The 14083-nt window shown below is 46.7% G+C and overlaps 1 protein-coding gene across 1 annotated transcript in view; it reads left to right on the forward strand.

Moving 5' to 3' along the window:
- The window catches only part of ATP13A1 (ATPase 13A1), a 41945-nt gene that overhangs the window by 18132 nt on the left and 9730 nt on the right, over positions 1-14083 (forward strand). The window contains 10 exon segments of the mRNA XM_048488668.1: positions 516-642; positions 1090-1227; positions 1699-1819; positions 2452-2609; positions 5090-5265; positions 7154-7264; positions 7990-8115; positions 9314-9422; positions 9771-9970; positions 11206-11302. Coding sequence (XP_048344625.1) covers positions 516-642; positions 1090-1227; positions 1699-1819; positions 2452-2609; positions 5090-5265; positions 7154-7264; positions 7990-8115; positions 9314-9422; positions 9771-9970; positions 11206-11302 — 1363 coding nt within the window.

Raw genomic sequence — 14083 nt, forward strand, 5'->3', positions numbered from 1 at the left:
CAATGCCCAGAATCTCTAGTTAAAAGGACCTGGTAGTTGTTAATGTGAATGACCCCCACCTGAGACCCTGGAGAGCCATCGCCAGTCTGAGTAGACATTCTTGACCTTGATGAACCAAGGATCTGATTCAGTATAAGGTCTGTGTCATGCCCAGCAGAAGCTGAAAGGTACATCTGCAAATATTTTCAAGCTTCAGCGCTCAGGCTAAGCCTTTGACCCTTTTCAGGGGAATAAATAAAAGTTACTTGTTCTTTTTTTATTCTCATAATTCTTTTGTCATTGAAAGGTGGGCAATGTGTTTTCCAGAATAATACACCACAGCACACAGCATACCAATTTTCATTTGTCCAGTTCGTTTCTTTTGACTAGTTGGTTTGATTTGGTTTAAAGCTTATGCACTGACTGGAGGTAGCTGCCAATCAAAGTTAAAACAGAAGAAAAGCAAACATTGCTTTCAACATTTAGACCTATAGGACCCCTGCACCCATCATCAGTACCTCTGTCTTTCCTCTCAGGGAAAACTGCTGCGTACAATCTTGTTTGGGGTGAAGCGAGTGACAGCCAACAACTTGGAGACCTTCATCTTCATCCTCTTCCTGCTGGTGTTTGCCATTGCAGCTGCATCATATGTGTGGATCGAAGGTAGCTCTTGCCTTTCTGAACCAGGGTGGAATCCTAGGAATGGGAAATCATATTGGTGGGTTCTATAAACAAGGCCAGCCAACTCACCATTAAATAAGGTGTGGGGTTGGATCCAGCCTAATTTTTCTGCTAATTTCCCCAACACCCCCTTTCTGCTGGATAGAGCCCAGTTTGTCTCTTCTGCCATTCCTTAGAGTCCCTTGTTCCCCAGGAGCAGCATTCTAGGTAGATCAGGGGGCCACAGCAGATTGGGGGGGGAGGGGGGAGAAGGAAAGTTGTCACAAGTTCTAATAAAGTTCTTCTGAGCACTTCAAAGAAGTACCAGACAAACCCAGGTAATGCTTACATGTAGCTAGTGATATTTTCTTCCTCCTGAAGGAAGGTACCATTTGCCACTGTGTACAGCCATCAAATGTCTCAGTGTGTGTCCATATTTGTCTTTCCAAGGTACCAAGGACCCCAACAGGAACCGCTACAAGCTCTTTCTGGAATGCACTTTAATCTTGACCTCAGTTGTCCCCCCTGAACTCCCCATTGAACTCTCCTTGGCCGTCAACACCTCACTCATTGCTCTTGCCAAATTGTGTAAGTACGAGGCCTCACCAAGAACCAAGACTACTCATTTTGGAACTGCAGAGTAAACAGAATCGGTGGTATCCTCTGTTTGGGAAGTGTCCTTTGTTACCACAGCTCCTTCAGAGCAGCTTCCTTTTTTTCTCATTTAACCATCAGATAGTTTGATGTAAAACTGAGAACAGCCACGTGGGTTGGAAGCACTATGGTGGCTGAGAGTTGGCTATGCTGTGAGAGGGAGGAGTTGAACCCTGAGAAGTGGGCAGCTTATAACAAATGAGGATCTTTGTGAATCCCCTTTGTTGGAGACGGATTGATTTGCTCATGAAAATGTGTTAAATTTTGAAGCAGGGCTGTGAAGGGGTGAGTGTGGCAGTAAGGCTAATATTGTCAATGTTCATGAAATCAGGAGGTGGAGTCAGCAGTGGAAAGGAGATTGTGTGACCCGCTTTTAAAACCCTTCCCTGTTTTGTTGTCTTGCAGATGTATACTGCACTGAACCATTCCGCATCCCCTTTGCAGGCAAGGTCCAGATTTGCTGCTTTGACAAAACCGGCACACTCACCAGCGACAGCCTGGTGGTGAGGGGTGTGGCTGGGCTCAGGTAGGTCTGGAAGCAAGAATGTGGCCCATAAGGGAAAGATGGATGTGCTGGAGGATGTCCCTTCCTTTGCTTCTTTTCCGGAACAGGAAAAAGCAGGGCAGAGTGTGCTCTGTGCCTTCTAACTGTCTTTTTAAAAATTGGGCAAGCTGTATAAATTACGAGAGCCAGCGTAGTGCAGTGGTTAAGAGCAGGTGGATTCTGATCTGGAGAACCAGATTTGATTCCCCACTCCTCCATTTGAGTGGCAGGGACTAGAAACATGCCTTTTCTTTTAAAAAATTACTTGCAATGTTGTACTGTTGCAACATTCATAATTTATTCTGGTTCCTCTCCCACAACAATATTAGGACTTAAATTGTGTGTGTTAAATCATAGCTGACTTAGGGTGATCTTACAGGGTTTTCAAGGCAAGAGACTTGATAGGTGGCTTCCCATTGCCTGCCTTTGCATCACGACCCTGGTATTGCTTGGTGGTCTCACATCCAATTTCTGACCGGGGCTGACTTGGCTTTACTTTTGAGACCTGAAAAGATCCGGCTAGCCTGAGCCATCCAGGTCAGGTGAGGAGTTAAATGAGGATGGAGTTAAACTGAACCACCTGTATTAACATGACCCCCTGTCTTTTTCTGCAGAGATGGGAAAGATGTGACCCCTGTGTCTGACATTCCTATTGAAACACACCGGGTCATCGCCACCTGCCACTCACTGATGCAGCTGGATGACGGGACCTTGGTGGGTGACCCACTGGAGAAAGCCATGCTGACTTCTGTGGAATGGACACTGACCAAAGGTAAGCTTTTGAACTATGTTCTGTCCCATCAGTTCAATTGTTTCTTGTAAACACTAGTGAGAAATAGAACTCCTTTGGAGTGCAAGGAGCCCCAGAGGAAGTCTTTGCCCCCTTTGTCAGCTTTACCATAAATAGGATGAGAGGGAATTAAAAATTTTCCGTTTTCCACCTGATGTCTCCTGTTATCACCTGATGTTATCCTGTTAATTGTTTGAAGTTCCGTCAAAGGATGGCTTGCTCTGAGAAGAAACTTTGGCTGTCCTGTGGTTTGTATCTGGGCACTTCGAATTCTTCAGATGAGGACACTGCTGTGTTAAAGGGGTTGTTAATAGACCATTTAATGAGCCCCATGGCACAAGAGAAGAGACTTGGCCAGGAAGAGCAGAGTGACCTGCTGGTGTTCATTTTGGAGGGCTTTTCTCAAAGCCACAGCTTTTAAAACAGTGGGGCTTTTGTCCTGGGGCTTTTGTCCTGAGAGGTGGGGCTTTAGTTCAGTCTCTGGAACCAGCAGAGAGGAGTAGCAGCAGAAGAGACTTGGCCAGGAAGAGCAGAGTGACCTGCTGGTGTTCATTTTGGAGGGCTTTTCTCAAAGCCACAGCTTTTAAAACAGTGGGGCTTTTGTCCTGGGGCTTTTGTCCTGAGAGGTGGGGCTTTAGTTCAGTCTCTGGAACCAGCGGCGCGCGCCTAACGGCGCGCACAATTTTAATTTAGTTGTTTTTGTTTTTTAAATTAATAAGGACATATTTGACAGATAGTACGTGCAGATAGCTCCAGGGGGGCAGTGACTAAAAGCTTAATATTTAAATATCTAAACAAATCAGATATGAAGGCAGAAAGCCAGAAGGGGGATGGGGGCTTTCCAGTGTTTTGCACTGAGTGTTACATGTATGACTATCTGCCACTAGGACAGAAGTCGTGGGTGTGCCCTCGCTGCAATGAGCTCCTGGCACTCAAGGAACGTGTGCGTTCTCTTGAAGCCAAGGTGGAAGACCTGGAAAAGCTGAAAGAGGCAGAGAGGGTGACAGACAAGGCTTTCAGGGACCTAACAGCCGGGTCCCACTCCCAAGGTGACATCTCTTCAGATGTCATGGAGAATGAAGGCCTTGGGGATGGAGGGTGCCAGTCTGAGGTGGGGGAAGATGCTCTCTTAGATGGGATCCCTTCCTTAACTGGTGATCAGCTATCCTCTCGCACTGAGGATACCCCTCGGGAAGGTGGGGGGCTCCTTGTAGTGGGTGATTCGATCATTAGAAATGTAGAGAGTTGGGTTTGTGAGAGGCGTGATGACCGCATGGTGACTTGCCTGCCTGGTGCGAAGGTTGCAGATGTCACACTTCGTCTAGATAGGCTTTTAGACAGTGCTGGGTGGAGTCAGCAGTTGTGGTCCACATTGGCACCAACGACATTGGGAAATGTAGCCGGGAGGTTCTGGAAGCTAAATTTAGGCTGCTAGGAAACAGGTTGAAGTCCAGGACCTCCAAGGTGGCATTCTCAGAAATGCTACCCGTTCCACGCGCAGGGCGAGCTAGGCAAGCGGAGATACAGGGTCTCAATGCGTGGATGAGAAGGTGGTGTAAGGCAGAGGGTATCAGATTTGTCAGGAACTGGGGAACCTTTTGGGACAAGGTAGGCCTGTACAAACGGGACGGGCTTCATCTTAACCAAAGAGGAACCAGGCTGCTGGCGCTCAACATTAAAAAGGTGGCAGAACAGCTTTTAAACTGATCACTGGGGGAAAGCCGACAGGAGCTGAGGTGACTTCGGTTCGGAATACAGTATCTATGGGGATGCAGACAGAGAGGGAGGTTTTTCTAAATCAACCACATACAAGTGAGGAACATAGCAATGTGCCTGTGACAAGGGATAGTGTCTACAAAACACTTGAGGGTAAAGCACATAAATCCCAGGTTAAGGACAGAGACAGGGTATACAGGTGTCTCTATGCTAATAGTAGAAGCATTCGACCTAAAATGGGGGAGCTAGAGTACAGAGTTTTGAAGGAGGACTTTGATATAGTGGGCATTACAGAGACATGGTGGAATGAGGAGAACCAGTGGGATGCTGTTATACCAGGCTACAGGCTCTATAGGAAGGATAGGACAGGGCGCATTGGGGGTGGAGTTGCCCTTTACATCAAAGAGAGCATAGTATCACATAAAATAGACAATGCAAGGGGAGCTGGTTCCCCTACAGAATCACTGTGGATATCAATACCAGGTGTGAAGGACAGTTTAATATTAGGAATATATTATCGTCCCCCTGACCAAAGTGCACAAGAGGATTCTGAGATGGAAAAAGAAATTAGAGAGGCCAACAAAAACAAAAATGTAGTGGTAATGGGTGATTTTAACTATCCCCATATAAACTGGAAAAATGCATGTTCAGGTCATAGTAAGGAGAGAGCATTCCTGGATATGGGAGGACTGTTGCTTGTGGTGCTGTTAAACCCTTTCAGGATTTCCCGATCTCTTTGTTTCCAGATGAGAAAGTTTTCCCCCGAAGTATTAAAACTCAGGGACTGAAAATTCACCAGCGCTTTCATTTTGCCAGTGCCCTGAAAAGAATGTCGGTCTTGGCTTCCTACGAGAAGGTCGGCTCTACTGATCTGTGCTACATTGCAGCTGTGAAGGGAGCCCCGGAGACGCTGCACAAAATGGTGAGCAGAGGATGAGGAGCGTGACCGCATCCCCAGGTTTTCCTTTTATCAGCAGCCTCATCCTAGCATTCCATTAGGCAACACCAAGCAGAGGCTTAGTGTGAGAGCATGAGTGGGATGAGGTGCAGGGAACAAGAAGGCCTGGGAGACCTCTTCCCAGAGCACTCGCTCGTGTTCCCAACTGGCCTGGTTGTGGAGAGACACCTGAACACCTGTGTGGGCCAGGGGGGTGATGTACTGAGAATAGGCTGGCAGCCTGAACTCCAAGCATGAAATAGAATTTAAACATAAACTCATGCCGTTTCCTTAAAAAGCATACAATTTGAATAGTGTATGTTGCATCCAGAGCACGACTGCAAAGTGAAATTGGCCAAGCAGGAATTTCCAGCTTTTCGTTTGCTGTGAGATTCCCTTTGAAATTCTGTTTAGAAGAGGGTGTTAAGGGACTCTCAGGAATAATTTGGGAGAAAAGTGATGGTTTGTGCCAGAAAGGGGGAATCTGGAAAAACTCACCCTCCCCTCTGCCACAGAAGTGCTGTCCCACCAGTGTCTCGGCACCTTTGGATCTGCCCCACTGTGTGCAGAAAATAAACACTATGGAGTAATTGTGTCTCTTATTTAGTATGCCTACCAATTCAGCTCTCTGCTGACCCTTCACTCAGTCAGTACCCACACCAGGGCATTTTCTGTTACATATCCACCATTCTGGAATGGGTTTCCACTTTAAAGTAATAGCCTGCTTCCTCTCTTGTTTCAGGAAGGGCTGCAAGGTTACTGGCTGGTGATGAATCCAGGATGGGGAAGGGCTAAAAACAGCCATCTGAGCTAGCTGTCTTCACAAACTTCTGTTTTTTATAGGAGCAAAGTTTTTGTAAAATCACCTTGTTTTTCATCAAGCATGCTCTGAATTCTCTAATCTTTTCTGATCTGGGTTCTGTTGGTATGCCTATGTTGACCCCCTTCTCCCCTGGAAACACACACACACAGACACACACACATATGAATGTGTAGGGAGTGAACCATAAGCTTCAAATTAATTTTTCCTTACAAGAATCAGGGGAAGGGAATATATATATTCAACAGTTACTGTGTTTCAGTTTCTTCCTGATCAGTGAGTAAATGGGCTCCCTGCCCTTGTTTTGCACGTACTGAAATTCCATAAAACATCAGTCACTGTACTGCATCCCCACTTTGAGATTTCCATAGCCTGAGATATTTTCTTGTCTTCTTTCCTTTAATTTCTGTAGGAGTACCTTTGCACAGCTATCCCTGTCAGTTTTGTTTGGAACTGTTTTTTTAATATGATAAGCTAACCCCACACATTGCACTATGTAGGTGTGCTGTGCCTGTCAGTTGACTTTTTTCTTTGTCTCATGATGGGGCAGTGATCTTCATATACAAAACTGACTGATTCAGCTGCCAGGGCTGAATCCGTCATCTATTGCAGTGGTATTCAGTCTAATTAAGGAGTCTCAGGTTGGTCACAGAGACCCCACTGGATGCGTCACAAGCTCCTGTAGAGCCATATTTTTTTTATTTCACTGTCTTCTACAAGGATATGTACACACAAGGACAGTGTCTCTGCTGCCTGTCTTTCAGCATGCACTGAGTAGCTGGACTATGAGGTGAGGTTCTTTGAATAGTGGAATAGATTCCTCCATGGCTCTAACTCCTGGCCTGTTCCTCACTACCCTGCTGCTCCTAAGGCTGGAAATGGGTTTCCTTGTCCCTGGCTCTCTTAGTCTGCTGCCCACCATCCTGGCTTTGACACCAGTGAGGTCATAACACTGCCTGATAGCCACTGAGCCAGTACCTCTGCAGCTCTGATGTGCTTAGGCTCCTTGCTCTTTCAAGCTCTGTTGTGACTTCTCCTCTTTTTCTTGTACAGTTCTCTCAGTGCCCAAGCAGCTACAATGTTATCCACACAGAGATCTCACGTGAGGGAGCCAGGGTTCTAGCGCTTGGCTATAAGGAATTGGGCCACCTCACTCATCAGCAGGTAAGTTTGACTTTCCCCTTCTTGTGCAGCACCAGGTTGTGCATTGCACATGCTTGTCAGGAGCCAGGTGTTATAAAAATGCATCTGTATTTACTACTGTTGTTGGTTTCCTAGGGGCTAGATTTCTTCCGCGTGGTGTAGTGGTTAAGTGCTTGTGCTGCCACTCACACGGCCAGGAGTTCGATCCCCCTGCAGGTCAGAAATCTTGGCAGCTGGCTCATGGTCAACTCAGCCATTCATCCATTTCTTGGTCGGTAAATGAGTACCTAGCACCTAGCTAGGGGGTAAAGAACAGCCGGGGAAAGCAATGGCAAACTACCCCACTAACAGCTTGCTCGCAGTGGTACCCCAGGGAAATTTTACCTTCTTTTTTTCTTCCATCTAAGTTTACCATTTACCACAGTGGACCGGAGGTTGTGGGAGAAACCCAAAAAAATTTGAGGAGATAGAATATGGGCCTCCATGGATATCAACCTAACCAAGCCTGGATTAACTGAGGAATAATGAGTAAACTGATCTGAGTTCTCCCACACAGAACCGACTAGAATCTGGATTTTCTGTTCCAAAATTAGCTGAAAACTTTGACAGGCTTCCAACCAACACAAGTCCAATCTTGCCAACAGACAAGAACTGTCCAAACATCAGAATATGTATTGCCATGGAGGTTTCATTCTGTCAGCATAGTCGAATGGCGTGATCACCTTGGTTGTCTCTTTGTTTCACAGGCACGAGAGATCAAGCGCGAGGCCCTTGAATGTGACCTTCGATTTATGGGCTTCATTGTGGTCTCGTGCCCACTCAAAGTGGACTCCAAACCAGTTATCAGGGAAATTTTGAATGCTTCACATCATGTGAGTGAAGAAAAGTATTGTTGCTGAGTTGTTGGAGAAGGACATCAGGCATGATGGCCATAGGCAAGGTGACCCACCATCCTGCCTTGATGCCTCCAGGTTTTCTACTGTCCGCCTCCTTTTCCCACTTGGCTGGAGTCTCCTTTTCCTGCAGTTTTGAACTTAAAGGGATTTTCTGTCATAGTGACCAACACTAGTGCAAACCAAAGCACACCTGTGATAGAGAATGCAACAGTGTAGTATGGAATTCCCCTTCTGCACACTTCAACCATTCTTCGGTGATGGGGACATTTCTTGTGGCAGTGAGGAACTTATTTAAGTTCACGCAATGGATGGATGTGCTAATAGTTATTATGCAAGATCTCTGGAGAGGAACTTAATGAGACAGACATTAGTTATGTGTAGTACAGCATCCTGGTTTGAACAGGGGCTTGCCAGAGTCTTCTGGGAAGTCCATAGTCCAAGCTTAAAAGGCCAGATAGCTCTGTCCCATTGTGTTTTCCCCCCACCACTTGGGCTGCTTCCAAACATGGAGGCTTCATTTTGTTCCCACAGCTAAATGAAGATTTTTCCACCATAGAAGCTGATCCCAGGGCCAGAGCACCCCCTTCCTGTGAAGTTTAATGAAGGCCGGGGGTGGGGTGGGGGGTACAAAATGTTGTTCTTCCTCTGGAGAGGGGTTCTTCCCCCCCAGCCCAGTCTTTTGCATTCAATGAGGTGCTGCGTTTCCATGGCCAGGTCTGAGAGAATGTGGGGAAATTCCAGCTCAGTAGCCACAATTCCAGCTCAGCCACAACCAAAATAATGATGCCCAAGTAGAGCAGCTTCAAAAACATCAGTAATTTGGTGGGAAGGAGGCATTTAATGTAACAGTAGCTGAACCCACCATAGTTGTATAAACTGCAATAGATTCTGAAGTAGAGGGTTGTGACCTGAAGAAAAGATGTGTTTCAAAAAGTGTTTGTTTCCTTCCTAAAATGCTTTTGAATCACACACACACTTGAGGGTATGACACACCATTCCACTTACTTGTGTCTGATGTGCCCACACTGCAGTCTAAATGGTGTTTAAATCTGAAATCTGAGTCCCGCTCAGCTTGCCCTGTCTGCAGTCTAGACTTTGCATCTGCCGGGTGTGCATCAGCTGTCCATCAGCTGAGTATGCTCCTTTCTGAGCCCTCCTGTTCTCTGTTCCTCAGGTAGTGATGATCACAGGCGACAACCCACTGACAGCTTGCCACGTGGCTCAGGAGCTTCATTTCACCCAAAAGGAGGAGACCCTCATCTTGCAGCCACCCAGCAGCCAAGGTCAAAAGGCTTGGGGTGAACAGGGTGGAGAACTCCTGGGGCTCTGAGCCAAGCACATGGTGCCAGGTTCTCAGGAGTCTCAGGTGGGCTTTCCTGGCTGGGAGGGGAGGTGCCTTGGAACTGCAGCTCTGCAAGGTAGAGTCAGGAGCTGCGCTGTTCAGTGACAGTCTGAACCCTTAACTTTGTGACACAGAGTTTTGGGGGCAGAAGATACTGGCATCTGAGTACTCAGAGCTCTGCAGCTTCATAGCATAAAAGTAGAGCCCGGGGAACCTTCTGACAAAAGGATAACCCTTCATGTCCCTCTCTGCTGTTTTTGCGGTCTTAATCTGAACATCCCTGTTCCAGATTCCAGCTGGCAGTGGCAGTCCATCAGCGGCACCATCACCCTTCCAATCACGCCATCTTCTCTGCAGGAGCTGACCAAGAGCCACAACCTGTGTGTCACAGGCGAAGGGCTTTCCCAGCTGCAGGCCACTGACTCGCAACTGCTCCTGAGGCTCATCCCACACATCCAAGTCTTTGCACGTGTTGCACCCAAGCAAAAGGTGAGAAGTGTTTGCCTGGTATAGAGTTCCTAAGGCCAGGGGCGTACCGCTCAGGGGAACATGGGATCAAATGTCCCCCGGGCTGCTGCCATTTAGTCATGTGGAGAAGGCGAAAAATCGCCCCCCACCCCCTCCTCCTTCCCCCTGGGTCCATACACTGGTGCAAAAAAAGCATTGTTTGGTTGTGATGACTAGCCACAGGGTGACTCAGTGGTACACAATCTCAAAAGTCAGAAGATCTTTTGAGATGATAGAGAATGCTGGACTAAGGAGACTAATCACTTTTCTGTTAACCCAGAAAAGGCTACTGTGGAACCTTTCACCTGTCATTGTGTTTCAACCCAATCTGTCTGATCAGGTACTTTCATACGTTCTGAATGATGCACTTTCCATGCACTTTGTAATTGGATTTTCATCTTTGGTCTCCTTTGCATTCCCATATCGGGGACTGCTGAGATGCAGGCCAGAAACAGTGAAATTTCAAGCTTCCAGCACTAGAGGGTGCTCATACAGTCTTTGGGCTCATGGACGTTCCTTCTCAAATGGCCACATGCCCAATGGCAAAATGCCCTGTCCCTCCAGTTCCTTCTTCACTGGAATTGGGAAAGGTACTGTGAAGCTTCCCTCTTCAGATTTAGCAGTTTTCTTTGGAGGATTTGAAAGTGCCCAGTGTTGTGTGATGATAAAATGGGAGCAAGGCAGAACCGGTGCCCCAACTCCATGGAGTGAAAGGTGGAGTAAAGCTGTAATTGTGGTTGTAAATGAAATGGAAACAGCAAATAGATCTCATTGGGACAACCTCTGTTAGTCAAGGACTTCTGCAGGCTTTTTGATGATGAAAAGCACGCATTCCTTACGATCCTCTGATTTCCAAACAGAAGAGGTGTCCTCCTTCAGTGACGCTATGGCCATGCACTCTCTGTACTTCAGTGCTGAAAAGAGTACAAGCAAATGTCATGCACATATGGCCACAATGTAGCACAGCTGTTGGAAAAGCCTTTACTTTTCCTCTGCACCTCTGTCCCATCTTTGTGTCCAATTTACCCAATTTAGCTCGTTTCCCCACTTGCTAGTATTATAAATCCATCTGTTCAGGCAGGACTTGTCCATCTTCCTATGGATTTGGAAACAGAAAGCAGCATTTTATCCTTGGGTGATTGCAGTAAAGGCATGACAACAGCACAAGAGAGACATGCAGATACTCTTATTCTGAGACTCTGTGCTTCCCGATGCAGGAGTTTGTGATCACAACACTGAAGGGACTTGGCTATGTGACGCTGATGTGCGGGGACGGTACCAATGACGTGGGGGCTCTGAAACACGCGGATGTGGGTAAGTTGGACGGCTCTTCCATTACATTAAGCATTCATTCAGTGAAAAGTGGCTTAAGATTGGAAAAGTTGTACAGCCACACTCGTTCAGACAAAATTGCCCGAACGAGAACATAGTCCTTGTAATACCTTTCACTGGAGCAGCCATTAACACACAACACCCTGCAAGCTTTCAACCCCACCAGGACTTTTCATCGGGCGTGATGGCACAAGATTTTGAACAATAGAAGGGTGGAAAGCAGAACCCTTAAGCCAGAGGGATCAAAGTCTGGTGTTGCTGGCTTCATCAATAATACGCCAGCAAGCTGTAAACTTACTTTTATTGCTCTGGTGTAGGGTTACAGCATGTTCTCTGAAGAGCTCTGGGGAGCCTTAACGGGGAGGTTCCAACTCAGTTGTGGAATAGCTTCTGGCAACAAAGACAGACTTTTTGTCTTTTTCCATTTAAAACGACATTGGTCTTACCTGTGAAGGGTAGTTCTCCATTGAGCGATCGGGAACATCTGGGTATTTGCTATCCACCAATCAGGGAGGCAGGGATTTGAATAAATTTCCCAGGGTCCTTCCGTGTCTTGCCCGGCTCCTCCTTCTGCCAGTTAAGGTTTCTCCCATCAGTAGTTTCCAACGTGTCGCTTTGCAAATAGCATGTTCTCTCTTGGAAGAAAAAACTCAAACTCCAGAATTAAAAAACAGTTAATTTAACAAGTTAAACGCACATAACGTCGTAAGGATAGATCCAACGAAGGTAAAAAACGGGCAATCAACACAGAACGAGTCGCCAAACAGCTTAGAATTCTGGGAATTCAAAAATTTATGTCTTTAAACTTCAACTCAGGAGAGGATGTATAACCAGGTTTCCGGGGGCGGGGGGGGGGGCAGATGTTCCCAATCGCTCAATGGAGAACTACCCTTCACAGGTAAGAACAATGTCGTTTCTCCATTGAGCGAGGGAACATCTGGGTGACCTCCCACAGCAGTGTCACAATCGTTCTAAAGAGTGGGGTCAAAGTCCTCTCCGATGATATGTTGCAACACTCTGCGGCCATAATCTGCATCTGCCGCACTGAACACATTCATTCTATAATGTCTTACAAACGTGGAAGGGGAAGACCATGTCGCCGCTCTACAGATCTCTGGGACTGAGACATTGTTGTTAAAGGCAGCGTTCGTGGACGCATTACGAACCGAATGTGCAGTGATCCCTATCGGAACTGGTAATTTCTGTGTTTTATAGGCTTCCCCTATACAGTCTCTAAAGCATTTGCTGATGGCTTGTGACGACAATTTTTGACCTTTATTGTGGTTGGCAATTGAGATAAATAAGGATACTGACCGTCTAAAATCCTGAGTTCTAATAAGATAAGCCTTCAGCGATTTTCTAACATCCAACTTGTGCCAGTACACCTCCTTGGGGTGTTTTGGGGTCGGACAAAAAGTGGGTAGAAAGATTTCCTGTTTTTTGTGAAAGCTAGAATTAACCTTAGGTATGAATGTGGGATTAGGGCGTAATACCACCTTATCTTTGTGAAAAATGCATAACGTAGGCCTAACTGATAGAGCTGCCAGCTCTGAGACCCTTCTGGCCAATGTAATAGCTACCAGGAAGATTATTTTCAACCTAAGGTATTTTAAGGAGATCTCCATAATGGGTTCAAATGGAGGGGCCGTGAGGGCATTCAAAACAGTATGTAATCTCCATGTAGGGAAGTGATGTTGTACCGGTTTACCTTTTAAGGTTGCTCCCCTCAAAAATCTGACTATGTGTGGGTGAGTGGTAGTTGTATAGGCATCTAATTTGGTGACAACTGACGCCAATGCTGCTACCTGTCTTCGAAGTGTATTGGCTCTGAGACCTGAATCTAGGCCCTCCTGTAAGAAACCGAGGATGTCTTTTACGGTTGGTGTAGTAGGGGGTACTCTTTTCCTCCAACACCATCTTACAAAAGCCTTCCAAGAAGTATTGTATATTCGTTTAGTAGAAGTCTTTCTGGAGGCAAGAATTGTATCCATGACTGCCTGGCTGTAGCCTTGGGACTCTAAATATCTCTGTTCAACCTCCATGCAGTCAAGCTCAGACGTTCTGGTTCCGGGTGTACAATGGGACCCTGATGAAGCAGATCCTGCGTAATAGGGAGGTGAAACGGTTTGTGTACTGACATCCTTAAAATGTTTGCAAACCAAGGTCTCCTTGGCCACCAGGGGGCCACTAGTACGATCTCTGCTCTCTCTTCCCTGACTTTCCTCAGTAATCTGGGTAGCAATGGAAAGGGAGGAAAGGCGTATAGAATTCCTCTCGGCCAGGTGGACAACAAGGCATCCGTTGCTTCCGCCTCTGGGTGGCTGAATCGGGACATGAACCTGGGTAATTGATTGTTGTGATTGGATGCAAACAAGTCCATTACTGGATGTCCTAAGGTTTGGGCTATCAGCAGAAACATCTCCTTCTTCAGCTGCCACTCTCCTGGGTGAATGTATTGTCTGCTCAGCCAGTCCGCTTGTATGTTTTGTGATCCCTTTATGTGTTCCGCACGAATGGACAGTACGTGTTTTTCCGCCCACCGAAAGATCAGCACCGCTTCCCTCTGGAGCCCCTTGGATCTGGAACCACCCTGTCTGTTCAGATACGTCTTGGCTGCAACGTTGTCTGTCCTTACTAGGGTGTGGGACCCTTGTAATTGGTGTTGAAAATGTTGCAACGCTAGTCGGATGGCTCTCAACTCCAACACGTTGGTATGAAGTTGGCATTCTGTCTTGGACCATACCCCTTGTATGGGAATGTCCT

This window comes from Sphaerodactylus townsendi, linkage group LG03, assembly GCF_021028975.2.
Source record: "Sphaerodactylus townsendi isolate TG3544 linkage group LG03, MPM_Stown_v2.3, whole genome shotgun sequence".
Classification (NCBI taxonomy): Eukaryota; Metazoa; Chordata; class Lepidosauria; order Squamata; family Sphaerodactylidae; genus Sphaerodactylus; species Sphaerodactylus townsendi.